At 54.2% G+C, this 14,731-nt stretch overlaps 4 protein-coding genes across 4 annotated transcripts; 3 read left to right on the forward strand and 1 right to left on the reverse strand.

Annotated features, from left to right (window-relative positions):
* Nucleotides 1-28: 28 nt before the first annotated feature.
* Nucleotides 29-1,588, forward strand: HMPREF1541_03948 (uncharacterized protein; the record flags this gene model as incomplete). The annotated part of the gene is made up of 1 exon (XM_008718296.1): nucleotides 29-1,588. The coding sequence occupies one exon, from the start codon at nucleotides 29-31 to the stop codon at nucleotides 1,586-1,588; it is 1,560 nt and encodes a 519-aa protein (XP_008716518.1).
* Nucleotides 1,589-2,339: 751 nt separating this feature from the next.
* Nucleotides 2,340-3,113, forward strand: HMPREF1541_03949 (uncharacterized protein; the record flags this gene model as incomplete). Its single annotated transcript, XM_008718297.1, has 1 exon — nucleotides 2,340-3,113. The coding sequence occupies one exon, from the start codon at nucleotides 2,340-2,342 to the stop codon at nucleotides 3,111-3,113; it is 774 nt and encodes a 257-aa protein (XP_008716519.1).
* Nucleotides 3,114-3,639: 526 nt separating this feature from the next.
* On the reverse strand, nucleotides 3,640-5,730 carry HMPREF1541_03950 (uncharacterized protein; the record flags this gene model as incomplete). Its single annotated transcript, XM_008718298.1, has 1 exon — nucleotides 3,640-5,730. One exon carries the CDS (start codon nucleotides 5,728-5,730, stop codon nucleotides 3,640-3,642), a length of 2,091 nt encoding a protein of 696 aa, XP_008716520.1.
* A 4,512-nt stretch (nucleotides 5,731-10,242) lies between these two features.
* HMPREF1541_03951 (uncharacterized protein) lies at nucleotides 10,243-11,583 on the forward strand (the record flags this gene model as incomplete). Its single annotated transcript, XM_008718299.1, has 2 exons — nucleotides 10,243-10,803; nucleotides 10,855-11,583. The coding sequence occupies 2 exons, from the start codon at nucleotides 10,243-10,245 to the stop codon at nucleotides 11,581-11,583; spliced, it is 1,290 nt and encodes a 429-aa protein (XP_008716521.1).
* Nucleotides 11,584-14,731: the final 3,148 nt, after the last annotated feature.

Consider the following 14,731-nt stretch of genomic DNA (forward strand, 5'->3'; position numbering starts at 1 on the left):
AACAAAGAGGATTGCGGCATCTGCAACGATGACCGCCAACGACTATTATAACTCGCAGCCAAACTATTATGCTCAAGCATCACATCCTAATCATGTACCTTCTCACAATACTTACGCCGCGTATGAACCGTCATCATCTTCCGCACAACACACGCCCTACAGCCAGTCAACAATGAACCATACCTTCGGCAGCGACGAACCTCTCGATCCTCGCTACCATGGCTCCTCTAAACCTGTGCCACCAGCCAGGGACACCCACCCACAGTCTATCCCCTTGCAACCATCCAAACTGAATACGAAGACTTCAGACCTTCGTCATCAGAACACCCAGTATCCTCCGTCTCCTGAATCACGTGTCGAAGCACAGCTACTGCCGGAACGCCGCAGAAGGAAGAAAAAGGAGGGCTGGTTCAGAGGCAAGATACCATGGATCGTGTATGTTGTGACGCTGGCACAACTAACCACGTTCGTCGTCGAAATCATCAGAAATTCTATTACCACTGGATCACCTATCATGACCAGGCCGCAGTTCAACCCCATGATTGGACCTTCCCCGTACGTCCTGATCAATATGGGAGCCCGCTTTGTACCCTGTATGCGGCGAGACGAGGACATTCAAGAGGCCAACCCACCGATTACAACCTGGCATTGTCCTAATTCTACTAGCAATAACGCTGATGACCCTCACAACACCTGTGACCTGAGCGCTTTGTGTGGCTTTGGAGGACTGGACAATCAAGAACCTAACCAATGGTTCCGCTTTATCGTTCCTATATTCCTGCACGCAGGGCTCATCCATATTGCCTTCAACATGCTGCTGCAGCTCACTCTTGGTCGAGAGATTGAGAAGCTGATTGGTAGCATCCGCTTTGCCATTGTATACTTCTCATCTGGTATTTTTGGGTTCGTGTTGGGCGCCAACTTTGCTGGTAAAGCCGTCGCTTCCACGGGCGCATCAGGTTGTCTTTTTGGAATACTCGCTCTGAATCTGTTGGACCTAATTTACCACTGGAACGAACGCCCACAGCCAATCCGAGAGTTGATGTGGCTCTTAGCCGAGATCATCTTTTCGTTTCTTCTAGGACTACTGCCTGGCCTGGACAACTTCTCCCATATCGGCGGCTTCTGTATGGGCATCGCGCTAGGCATCTGCATCTTGCACTCGCCGGCTCCCCTCCGCCAGCGACTCGGAGAATCAGTCATGCCGTACCGCAACGTCGGTTCAGACCCAGACATCTCGGCTATGAAGCCAGCTGCACGAGTCGCCCGACGCGAGAAGATGGCCGATTACACAGCTTTCCGTAAAGCACCTCTCGGCTTCTTCAAAGGCCGTAAGCCCCTTTGGTGGGGATGGTGGCTCCTGCGAGCTGGTGCTCTGATTGGTGTTCTTGTCGGGTTCATCGTCTTGCTCAACAACTTCTACAAATATCACGACACTTGCTCCTGGTGCAAATATTTGTCATGCTTGCCTGTCAGCGACTGGTGCGAACTCGACAACCTTCGGGTCACCCAGACCCAGCAATCATCGAATACCAAACGCAACCTGGCGCTGGCGGGTGCCTCGGTCATTCTTGGCATGGCGCCTTGAAATTGAGGAATTATCTTATGCTCTTTGCAAGCGTTTATTGGGAAAACATAAGCGAATTACGACTTCTGCCACTGACATAGAATTGCAACAAATCAGACAGGCATATGAGGGAAATGGACGGCGTTGGATATGGAGATGGCCGTGCGCCACCGGGGCGACGAACCATTGACATCAGGTTTCGTCCACCACGAATGAAATACTAGTAGTGATTAGTCGTACAAGAATTGGTTTGCCTCCTGGACGTAGCTGGCCTTCTAGCAGCAGAACGGACATCTCCTTTCTAAGTTGCAATACACATTAGCACCCACATATAAATGGCTGTCGCTCTCGCTGTATGACAGACACCTTCGAAAAGAGCAGCTCGTGCATGCTCGTTCTCTGCCCAGCTTTCATAAATGCTGTCTTAGTGGTCAGTCGTAGCTTTCGTTGCGCGTTGATTGCCATTCCACGAAAGGTGCATCTCCTGAATGGGGAATATAAATGCCTTACGGAGATGAGCGGCAGCCCAGGAGAACTGCTCGACGTGGACGACGAGATCTAGGTGGGGATAGGCGAAGAATAAAAGGACAGTCACGTACTGGACAATCCAACGGTCCGATCTCTCCTGTAGCATTTCCTCCTGTTCGTTGTTCCCGTGAGCAGTACAGCAAAACTCTCGTCATTTCCCCGAACCCTTCACCCATTTAAACCCCTGTCGGCTTCAGCCTCGCCCACGTTCACAGAGCTCCGCATCTACACATCCGCCATCACCATGCCACTCCAGTCCCCCTTCAGCCCGGGCGAAAAGCACCCTATCCCCGCTCGCCTAGGCGTGGCCGTCCCACTCTCCCAAGGCCAGTCTCTGCGCATCGTCAACACCCACGGCACCCAGGTCGTCGACTTTTGGTGCTTCGCCGTTGAGCCATCCGCCGCCGCCTCGGTGTCCGGTCCCCTTCCCGCTTCCACCCTCTCACTCAACCACTACCTCTCCATGCCACACACTCGCGCCTCAACCCACCACCTCACGCCCCGCGTCCACGACACCCTGACGAGCAACCACCGCGCCCCAATCCTCACGCTCCAGTCCGACACCAGCCCAGGCGTCCACGACACCCTGATCGCCGCGTGCGACATTTTCCGCTACCGTGAGCTGGCGCACCAACCCATCGAGCAGGCTCCCCAGTACTACCACAACAACTGCGCCGACAACTGCCGCAACGCCCTGCTGGCCCTGTCCGCGCAGCTCGGCATGACGCTGGCGCCCGCCCTCAGCAGAGACGAGGATTGGACGCCGCCGGCGCCGCTGAATCTGTGGATGAATATCCCCGTGCACCCCAAGGAGGAAGGCAAGGCGGCGATGCCGAGTGGTAGCGGGCCGAGCTGTGGCGCCGAGGTCAGCTTCGATCGGCCGGTGAGTAAGGCGGGCGATGAGGTCGTGTTCCGCGCTGAGACGGATGTCGTGTGTGTCATGAGTGCGTGTCCGCAGGACTTGCTGGAGATTAATTGTCGGGAGCCCAGGGAGTGTGCGTTTATGGTGGTGGGATGATCGTGAGGAGAGATTTTCGTGGGCGGTGCTGTTGGGCGCTTCTCGGGCTCAAGTTTGAGCGTGGTGTTTGACGTTGACAGATCGGCTGGCGGGTTGGAGGATCGGGGCGTGTATGAGCTGGCCATTGGCTTCTTGAAGGGTCGGGGAACAGTCGTGAGGTCGGGTCTAAGGCCTCCAAGGCAGGGGTTTGTGTGCGGCAGATACGAGAGCGGCAAGAAACGAAGAGATTCTTGCACAACTTGTAGTCACTGATGCAGTTGTGCTTTGAGGTTGGGCAAAGTTACGAAACGCATAGACGTTTAGACCACTCCCCTCCGACCATCGAGGTGCTAGTCTGACGGGGTCCTCATGGACTGAGAAAATGTCTTGGAACTAACTGACAAGCATCAGCTTACGGTCGAGATCCCTATACAGTCACCGGGGCTTTGAAAAACGTCTGTCATTCCGAGAGCAAAATCCAGAGCTCTTGTATCATTCAGTTCATTATTGTTCCATCTACAGGATAGACCGACGTCGCCCCCAACGATCATCCGGGTGTGCCTGGCTCGGCCCCCGTCGTTGGAATTGCGTTCGCCACACGTTTCGCGGCATCCTCAAAGGAGTAGATATCAGACGAACTCGCCTTCGCTGCCTCGCTCGTGGAAAGCTGGCCAACGAGATCGTCGCGCCATGGCTCGAGCGCCTGTAGCAAGCCCTTGGCGTTCTTAACAACTATGTCATGTTCATGCGGGAGGTGGGCCAGCAAAACATGGCTCAAGTTCAGCAGAGCTATATAGTATGGCAACGCCATCAGAACATTGCTCAGGAGATGCGTATGCGTCGGGGAAGGAATACTGGGGTGCCAGACCAATTCGCTTAGTTCATGGTCTGTCGCAAGCTGTGAGGGCGAGATGCCAATGTGGTCTTCTGAGGAAGACTTCGACGATGTGATGTGGGCGAGAATACTGGTCTTCAGCCAGTTGACGCCAACAGCCTTGAGTACCCCTTCAGTGAAGGGTGTCGCCAGCGGTATCGGCTCGACCGCCGCTTCAGTGGGAACCGCACACCGCAGGGTCTGTTTGATGATATCGGTGCGGTCTTGAGCATCCTCACGCTCCCGTAAGAGTAGTGTTGCGATGAAATGTGCGTCATCCCGAGACTGGGGGTTAGGCGTAATTGTGAAACTTTGAGTCAGCATCGACATTAGCTCTTTGTAGATCGAGGAGTCAGTCTCAAGAGACAGCATCTTTGGCTGACTGCAATGAGCTGCGTATAACATGCAGTGGAGGGCGTCTTGCACTACCGGATTGGGTAGCCTGGGTGTTTCTGAGAGAGGTGTGAGTTGCTTGAACAAGCCGATGACTTCGTCAGTGTCAAGCAATGGTGGGCTTTTGACATCCGACAGATTTCGTGCGGCGATGAGAAGCAGAGCTGCGTTTGGCGGAAATGGAATTTGAGAAGGAGAGGCTGGGTACTCCGATGGCTCCTCCTCGTCTGCTTCTCTGTTCGCAGGGCTCTGCTCGTCTTGTTTCGCAGATCTGGTGACTTCGGCACGTGCATCGAGACCAAGCGTTTGGCTCAGCGACAAAGCGCGTGTCATGATATCATCGCGCTCCTTCAAAGGTCCTGCTTTGAAGAGCTGCGTCGCCGTGACCTTCATTGGTACCGTATCATTGCCAATTTGCTCGCGAAGCCTCTTCGTCCAGAGCATGGAGGAGATCTCATGCCCCGCCAGAGATGAAGTATACTCGTCGAGAATTTCAAGCATGACTGCCTGAAGTAATCGAGCCATGATATCCTTCTCCGTCTGGGAAGCGATGTTTGTTCCTTCCATTGCCTCTGCTGGCGCTTCGGGGTCAGGCAGTGGTGTATCTGTTGGGTGATGAGTGCCAGTATCTGCTGTGGAGGCACGGGGCGGCAGAGCTGGGCGCTGTTTACCACCCAACTTCTCCAGACACTCCAAGAAGGCTATCGTCGACTCGTAGGTGACTGGCATGCGGCGATATGCTGCAAGTGCAGCCGGCAGCGACGTGGCAAGAAAGCGGCTGGGATATTGGGTCTTGATACGAGGATGAACTGCTCCTAGCATCATCAGGAGGGCAGGGAATTCGAGAGCTTCAAGAGCAGTCGTGTCAACGCCGGCCTTCTCATCCTGCACTTGCTCTTTCTCCGAAGGCTGCGCGTGCGGCTGCTCCACGTCGGGCATGCCATCCAACTTCATCTCACCTAAATGTACCCTAGTAGCCTCGCCAGAGAACGTGCGAAGCTCGTCCTCGTCGGCATCGCTGTCAGCTTGATTGTCATCATCGTCGGCGTCATCGGAGCGACCAAGCTTTTCCAGCTCCTCTGCCACTCTGACGACGACCTCACGCGGGTTGCCCCGACGGGCAATGCTTTCGAGACATGCTTGAGCAGGGACCGGCACGTCCGCTAGCATGGGAAGTACAAGCCTGAGGAGATCCCATCCGATCTCCTTCGCGAGCGTACCATCGTCACCGTTCAGAATTCCGTTCAGAACACTGAGATTGTGGGGCTTCAGTCGGTATTCAAGGATGGTTAAGTAGGTTAAGTAATCCGTGACTGGCGGGAGGGCGGCCGTTAGTGGGTCCTCACTAGGAGCCGGCACATTCGACGACATCGTCCCCAAGAACGATACACAAGTTTTGAGAGATACCTAGAGCTGGCCTTTGGTATGTGTATCGCGAAGACGAGCTAAAGGAGAGTTCCGCAACGCGCCAATGCACTAACCTCTGAGGCGGGGATCTGAATTTTTAAACGGATCCGGCAGTTTTGTCGAGTCAGAGGAAACTGCCGATTGGAGAGAGCTCAACAGTAAGCCCGGCTAACGCTGAGTCGCGGTCGTGGTCCGGCAAATGTTGCGATCAAAGACTTTCAGGATCTATGTTGGTCCAGCTTACCTACAAAGTGGTGGTGATGCCTCATTGCTTGGCAATCGTGGGTGGGGGTTGCCTAGGAGAGCAGGCAACACCAAGAAAATGACCCCAAAAGTATTTCGCGTCACGAGAGGAATTTTCTGTGTTGGATTAATATTGCGATCATGAGGAGCTGATGCGCCCGAAATTGCAGGAGCCTTATGCATCAAGCCAGGGTCCATTTTCGGCATCGAATGGTTCCCACCGGCTTATGTAGCTGTTCCAACGGCGAGGTGCGCCATGCATCGAATCTCGGTGGGTGGCGGAATATTAAACGCAGAGTTCAAATGAGGCGCTTAATCTTGATCGATAGGATTCGATGTCTCATGGCTTGACAATTGAAGAGTTCCTTACGCTGGAGCTACTTCGAGTCTCAGGCTCAAACGGTGGCAATTGTGTTGCGATTACAGCTGGCCATGAAACCCTTCCCAGAACATGGCAATACTCGCACACTCACTTCAATGTTAGCGTGGCGGGTTATCCACTATCGAATTTCACGTAAAGCCAGCATCAGCAGTAACGTTGAGTCAGCGAATATGCAAATGTCGCTCTTCCAACTTGGAACGTGTGGTTGCAGCCAAGATTGTTGTCGAGACCTCGGAAGTGCTCCTAGGAAATTATTACTGCCCCCAACCGGATCATAGTAACCACTGCAGGGATTGCCAATTTATTTCCGAGGGCACGGAGATTTCAGCAAGACAGCGTGGTGAAGGTGGACTGAGCTACATTCCTGGTCCTTGTTGATGCCCCGGATGGCGCTTGAAGTGCAAACAAACGACGAAACCCTGTTGAAACCCGGTGCGCCTCGATTTCAACAGATGTGGCGGCCACGCGGCTTTGGTTAGAATGGCCGCTACCACGAATGGCCAAGCTCGTTAGAGCCAACTGCCGCCATGGTAGAATTGGAATTTGAGGGTCTATCTTGTCGACCAGGTTGCCCCGGCGAAAGACTCAACGATTAACTCTACAACTTACTCGCTGCCCTAATGTCATGCCAGGCATTTGTAGCACTTCCTTACCGAACTAATACTCGGCCAGAGAAGTGTCGTACACGCTGAGGGCAATGAACCCCCAACACTAAGCGGTTATGATGTCTGCCGCGTCGGTGGAATTTCATGTCCGGCCGATCAGTTCGCTTAAAACTTTGTAGCGAGACATGCTGATGAGTACGGAGTTGAAGGGCATGCTCTCATGCTTCTGCAGCAAACCTCGTACGGAAATCGTCAGGCTAGACATAGACGACTGGCACCGAAGAAGATAGGAGCAGCGCAACGCTCAATGCCGTCATCTCCGTAGCAGTAGTGCACTGATGATCTCACGAATCTCGGTTTGCCCTGCCTCACTATTGAGTCTTAGCTCCCGAATCAGCGCAACCGGCGCGCAAGATCGTTACTATTGCAGCGTACCTAGTCATACGATCTGTCAAGCTTCGACGGAAACAATATGGGATCGATGTTTGCGAATCGGCGGCCGTCAGGGTTCCTGGGTTTTTCGCCAGGGCGGGGACCGGAGCATTGTTCTGGTAAACACGCGAGGTCACCGAACGCCAGCAGGGCAAGGCCTCATGTGTAGTCCAAATTAGTGCTCTACAATTTCCTTGACCCCTAGTCGTGGCACAAGCTGCTCGAGAAGGGCTCTCGCGAGTCGCGCGATGGATCCTGAATAATGTCCCGTGAACTAGGATTGCCATGTTCCGTTTAGGCTCGTGGAATGCAAGGCTCAAGGGTGGTATGTTCCCGCAACCTTGCTCGGAATCTCGCTTAGCACACGGCACCAAATTGTCAAGCCCGGTCACCTCGGCACGCTGGATGGGCACTCGAAGCTTAAGCACTGCTCAGCTCTTCTCTGCGCTCGAGAAGACCGGCAAGCGACCTAGGATGGTGTGGAAAAACGGTAGATACAATAGAGGCTGCGGAGCCGAAGTTTTTCGAAGTCGCGCCTGGCGAAGTTTTCAACTGGAGTGTTATCGATAGCGCGTGTATTTTTCCAGAGGCTAATTATGGTGGCCCCGTTCCTCGTCCCGGTCTTACTCCCGAGGAGTTCATGTAGCGAGCGGGTGGACTATGATGCTGGATCTGGCAGCGGGGTCAAGGTCCAGGGTTTGAAGGACCTTGGAACTCGGACTATTGCCATAGCCTCTCGGCTCTGGACCTTGATGAATAAAATCGCCGGGGCCAGTGATCACGCGTGCAGGCCTAGTTTTCAGCAGTCACGTAGCGTCAAATTTCCAAGGCTGGCGAGTCGATGACTCGCGTCGCCTGCTACCGGTACACCGAAATTCATGGTACGGGAGCTCTTAAGCGAGTGCTGCCCGAAATGGGGAGTGCGTCAGATGCAGGACGGACACGGTCACACAGCGGACCTATTTCTGGGCCGCGTCAATACGCATTCCGCCATCTGGAGGGGGGATCTGATATGCGCAGCCCTCGCATCTGGTGCTCCGTAGTGCAGTGCCTGCAATCAGTACAACAGCACCACAACAACCCAGCATTGTGTAAAGCATGATGGATTTGCCAATGTCCCAAAGGGGGGGTGCCGAGCCATGTTGTTTGGTATGACAGTGTCCAGAACGGGGATGCTTGGTGCACAGTAGAGTCGCTTTTCGCCCAACACCGCCATAAAGGTGACTTAACGGGTGCTAAACAGTCGTTAGCCTGGGCTCCACCCAGGCCGGGCTAAACGGGCCCCAGGCCTGACAGGTTCCGCGACCACTGGAGTGGGTTGGCAACGATCCGTAAACGACCGTCATAAGCACCCAACGTTGGAGCTTGCTAGCGGAGGATGGGCACGGCAGGCGTGACCCTGGTCGTGCTGGCGTGTTATGTACTGTATGCCGTCCGCTGCAACTATTGCGAAGCTATTGGTTGTACCACCATGAACCTTATGCCACATCGGTGTTTGTCGACGCCGTGGTCTGCGTGCAAAGAGCCTTCTTTCGACGTCGTCGAACAGGTGACCCTGCAGCATAAATAATGCCACTAGATTGTTTTACTCGTGCAGCAGTGGGAGCAAAGCTTGGAGAGCCAGCGTCGCGTGTATGGCCAGGCGCTCAGAGACATGGCGGTGCTGCCGAGACATCTCGCCCCTTACCCGGCGTAGCCAGCAGGGCTTCGCCGCTTACCAGAAACATCGACCCAGCCTAACATTAACTTTCCTCTTTCAGACGGGATCTCTCGGTTGTGAGTCGCTAATGGTAGCACGCCGTTGGCGCAAAGCCCATGTCGCAATAGAGGGCTTGACAGCGGATGGCTGTTGGGCCAAGTGTCCGTCAACCCCAAAGGCTAAACTGCAGGCCTCTGAGGCCCTCAGGCTTCAGCTCTCCCCTGCCCACAAACCTTGTTGTCATGGATTTCCCATGAATTCCCTGCGCTGTCGCGGTGGATCGCCCAGGGAGGTCCACGGCGGAGCTATTAGGCCAGCATTCTTTCATTCAATAGATCCAAAATGCTCCCCCCATCCCGCCATGACGAACACGGGGGCCACCACACGCGCGCACTGCACACTTCAGTCATCTTTCTGCTCTAGCCCGCAACCAGCTGCTGTTACTGCGTCTGTCTTTGACTCAACCTCTTCTTGGTGATCGTGCTGCAAGCTGCAGACCAGTCAGTGCAGACTAGTCAACCCTGGTATTCCCATCGGATGACTCGCAGCTGCTCCATCGGATTGACGGCCACCATTGATCAGATCGCCCATATCACTCTCGAGCCGCCCTTGCCCCAGGTCTTGAATCTTCAGCTCCTTAGAACAATCCACTTGCCCCTTCCATCTTCTAACACTTTTTTTCACGTCAATCGCTCGCCAACATTTCTCCGACCTTCAATACTCCGACCGCCTTCGGCAACCATCAGCGATCAGGAACCCCTCTGTTGATTGGAATGACCAAGCCAACACAGCAGACATCATCTTGCATATATTAGATGGTATGTTGTACTCACATGCAGGGTGTCTGGTCCAGGAATAATATATTGACGGGCGTGTCAGACTCTACAGCACGGACTTGCTGGGACCAACCATTCTTCAGCTTTCCTTTGCTTCCCGCATTCCATCACTTCGTCCTAACATTAGATCCAACGGACTTTTTGCGGCAACCAAGACTCTTCTTTCTGGAGAACCGACAATCACCTGTTCAACCTCATTAGCCGCAACTACTGGTCTACTAGCATTGTGGTACTATCAATGAAGACCTGAACCCAGCCCAATACAACCACTCAGGCTCCATGCAGTATTCACAGCATCCCAATTTCCCTCCTCTTCTTCCGTCCTTCAAGAGACACAGATCCAGTATCGACCAGGCGAGATTCAAGGTCGATCTCACGTTGCCGGTACTCCCAGAAGCGCCCGTCTGGGCATCGCTCCCAACTCCCCCCATGTCAGGGTCTCCCCCTTCAGAGCGACCTTCTCCTCCACAAATAGCTGGCCAACGTCGCAAGAGGTCCGACTCCCTCCCTCTTGCGACCGCCGGCGCTTCCTCGCTTCCAAACCCTCCTCCACACGGGCCCTCGATCTACGGATTTGCATCCTCGTCCGAGCAGAGCACTTATCCGGCTCCATACACGACAACATACGTTCCACCCCAGTCGATGGCTTATGCTTCGGGACCTATAGCGGCTCCAGCGTCGAGTCCAACCGATCCACGATTACCCAGTGGACAACTTTCTCCGCGCACATCCCGAAAAAACAAGGCTCATGTTGCCTCTGCCTGTATCAATTGTAAGAAGAAGCACTTGAGATGTGACAACGCGCGACCATGTCGAAGATGTGTTCAGGCAGGGAAAGAGGTAATTCTCCACGAGCACAAGTGACAGGCAATTTGACTGACTTTGTTTCAGGACACTTGTCAAGATGTGGTTCATAAAAAGCGTGGGAGGCCGCCCCTGCGCCCTGAGGATCCGAGTTCACGGCGATCGTTCGACGCTGGCCTTTTAACAGACCCAGCAAGGCGCATGCCCACCACAGATCCAGCAAGCTACGCACAAGCAGGACAGTACTCGAGATCATTTCGCCCCCTGCAAGCTCAACCTTCCTACGATGCGAGCCGGTCGCAATTCCGACCTGGGCAACCATATGGGCTGTACGCTGCGCCCTCGGTTGGACCAAGCAGTGCGACTGCGATGGGCCAGTTTGTTCCATCAAGAGGATACGGGCAAGGACCGCACATGCCACCGCAACCTCCTTCGCCATATGTGCAACCCTCGGGCCCTTCCCGGCCGATAGCGCCGTACCCTCAGACTCAGGCATACGGTTATGGACCTCCTGACTCAATGCGCCCACCAACTACGCAAATTTACTCGGCGCCACTATTTCCTCGAAATCAACTGCCCCCACCCCACAACGACCCTGTGCCATCAGGCGCAGGACCTTCGAGCCTCCAACTTCCTCCAATTCGTCCTATAGAACAGCGCAGCTCTATCGACCCTGCGCTGACGCAACAAGGCCACGCGTATCCGCAACATAATGCGCCTCGGGACCCAAGAGAAGGAACAGGAACAACACGGCAGCCCGACTCCAAGAGACCGAAGATGGACATCCAAGGCATCCTAGGCCCCAAACACGACTAGACAAGCTCTGTATATTATTTTTATTGAACCATGAATCAGTGGCCGATCGATACGGAAGTCCGCCACAAAAGTGTTTCGATGTATACTATACGATTCCCGTAATGCATCCATCACGAAGCGTTCGCAAATGTCGATACAAAACTTCCGATACCTCGGTTAATACAAGGCGGGGAACGAGATTCGCTAGCGCTGGCGCCGTCGCCAGGCTGCAAAATGTTCTATCTAGGAACTATTGCATAATCTATCGCACTAACGAAGCGAGAAGACATGGCGCAAATAGCCACACCCAATTTCGACCCCACGAAGGAAGAAGCGGTGCAGATAACAGCTCTGAAGTGAAGTCCCTGGGCATTTGCACCCGAGCTAATGGCGGAGAATGCATAAAGAGGAGTATTGGTATTCAATGCATGTGTACAAGCAATCTCAAGAAACTGGCAACCTACCCGGTGATGTAAGACCTGATTGGCCAACAGCAACGTCGAATGATGCTCGCAGAACATGCATTGCTACTGCCTGACGACTGACGCTGTACGGATGGGCCTGTGTAGGAGTAGTAACTTGTACGGACTGCGAAGGGGGTGCTGATCGTGTACTGCAGCCCGAGAATCACCGTTGACGGCATGTTACACCATGATGTGGAAATACAAATCCCAAAAGCCGTGGCGTTCCCACCATTATTAGGGCCATACCAAGTAGTCAATTTGCTTCGAACCCTTCTCGAGGCAGTTGATAGGGGTTCTGAATCGTACATGAGAAGTCTGCGCCGAGGAACGATTTGAAAAGCTCCAGGTGGACCCGAACCAAAGTAGTTGGAAAGCCACTTTCGGATGAAAGCTGGTTTACCAGCAGGGTCCGTCCGGCAATAAAAAGCCACCACACCTGTGAATGCCTGGGGGGAGGAGGAACGATTAGCGGCCGATCTTGTGTGTGTGGCTGCCAAACTCCCAGACTCCCAACCAGCGAGTTCACAAGAACGGTGTTCGCTTAAAGGAAACGAGTACGAGTAGTTACATAAGGACCTCCGGACACGACAAACGAGAAGGTAGGGTGGTCGTGCCTCTCGGAAGCTTATTGTGCTTTTTGATGTGTTTGGTTTGGTGAAATGTGCCGCGGCTGTGGTCCGGTCGGTCGCTTTGCACTTGGACTTGGTAGCTACCGAAAGAAAAATTTCCCCTGACCGGAGGATTCTTCTTGTCAGCTTAGGCAGGTCTCAGGGGGGGCTCCTTTGTCCCCATGCAATATGCAACAACGGAGTAGCATGCATGCAAGCAGGAGCGAAGTTCGGGCGAAAGCGTGCGAAGCTACTGTAGGAGGGAGTCGTTTTGCATTTCGCGGATGGATCACAATCCCGAAGGGAAGTGGGCGGGCTACTGTAGAGGAGGTGGGGGGAGGGCCATGCGGGGTGTTTGGAAACGGCCGAGAAAAGTTATTATTTAGTATTGGAGGGCTCCTCTTGGTGTTCGTGACCGGAAGCGAGTGGGTTGCCGACGGAAAGTGTCGATATAGCCCAGTAGCAAAAGGAGATTAATCTGTGAGTTTTGATTGTGTTTGGTGTGGTCATAAGAGCGCTCTGCTTGGGACGATTTTGATCTGCTGCCGCCGCCGGCGGCAAGAACAATTGAAGCAGATTTGTTTTCTTCTTGATGTGCAGGCGCGGAAAGTTTCTGCTGTTTTTGGGTTGAGGGAACAGTGGTACTCGTTCGACATGCTCCGCACTCCGGTCTAGGGTGAGAGCAAAGCAGTGGTGAGTGGAAAGGGAAAAATGTCCGCCACGTCAAATGGTGGGGGCCCCGGGTAGGTGCAGTAGGGAAGTCTGAATTGTGGGACTCTGCGTCCAGGCGGATTTTGACTCGAAGCATTTGACCCGGCTGTTCGGTCCTCGAGGAGAGCTGCTCGTATGATTGCTCATGGGGACCACCCTTGTCCGGTTTATGCTTTTCGTGTCTCCCGCGCTATTTCCCATAGCGCCATCGCTATACGTGCATTTGTGTAACCATCAGCCATGAGCCTTTGGTCATGAACTTGCCACGCCTTGAGCTATTGAGGCGGTGTGGCAGTCGATAGATCAGTTTGGCTTCACTAATGCAATGATGAGTCTGCAAAGGAGCGCGGTATCTGACCGTGGTGTTGCTGTTCAAAAGGGGCGTGGTTGCTTCTGCCTGTAACGACCTTGCGGGCATCGCCGGCGCTGTCGTTCTCTCCTGGGCTAGCAGGGGCGTTGTCTCCCGTGCGTGGCTCGAAAATGGCGTTGACAGCTCCCGGACTACTGTAGAGACTGGGGGCTCTGCAAATGGCGCGCCGCCTTGAAGGACTGCTGCCGTAGCTCGAGATCTGACTTCTCACGCGCTTTTTCGCCTGGGCGGTCTGAGGCCCCTTTGCACTTGCACTGGAGATCGGCGTCACTTTCGCCCAACGAGTTCGTACGAGGCTTGGCACGGCAAACCCTATTTCCAACGTCATGGATGCTTTCGGTGCGCCGATGGGAGAGAATGCTGTCAACAAGGGTTGATCAAAGATCAGGTATGCCATCCCATTGTGACCCAATGAACATAAAGTCTTCTCGCGCAGCCCGCGACACCAGTCGAGTTGCGTTACGATGAGTTTCGGAGCCAGTTGCGAGCACCTCGCACTGGGACCGGATCGAGGTCGGTGCGACTGCGATTACTGAGGTGTCTGCGAGTGTCAAAGAATGTCCTTTGATCGAGGCCGCGTGATTCGCTCACCTCGTGGTCGCCTGTTAGTCGGACGAGCCTTAGGTTGGCAAGAACATGCAGACCCGGGTATGCAAGCACTGCACGTGGTAGTCGAACGGAAAGATATTGACGCCATTATGGCCGTGTACGGACGTCGCTAGAGTATGCAAGGCGCAGAACGCCTCTGTATGGGGTATACTGCGTTCAAATTTTGGTTGGTGTGCCTTTGGAAGCTTGTGTACGAGAAGACAGCTGATGGCAAAGGCCAGGCAGCCATGCATCGAAGTCGTGCCTGATTTATACTGAGGACGACACCATACTCCGCATGAAGCGGCGCGCTGGTACCTCACGCGTACCATCCACCAGCATCGCACGCTTGATGCGAGAGCGCAATTCGCGCGCTGGAACTTTCTTCAGGCAGAGATCACGGCCTACCATTCATGCGCCCGGCTGCG

This window comes from Cyphellophora europaea, assembly GCF_000365145.1.
Source record: "Cyphellophora europaea CBS 101466 unplaced genomic scaffold supercont1.3, whole genome shotgun sequence".
Classification (NCBI taxonomy): domain Eukaryota; kingdom Fungi; phylum Ascomycota; class Eurotiomycetes; order Chaetothyriales; family Cyphellophoraceae; genus Cyphellophora; species Cyphellophora europaea.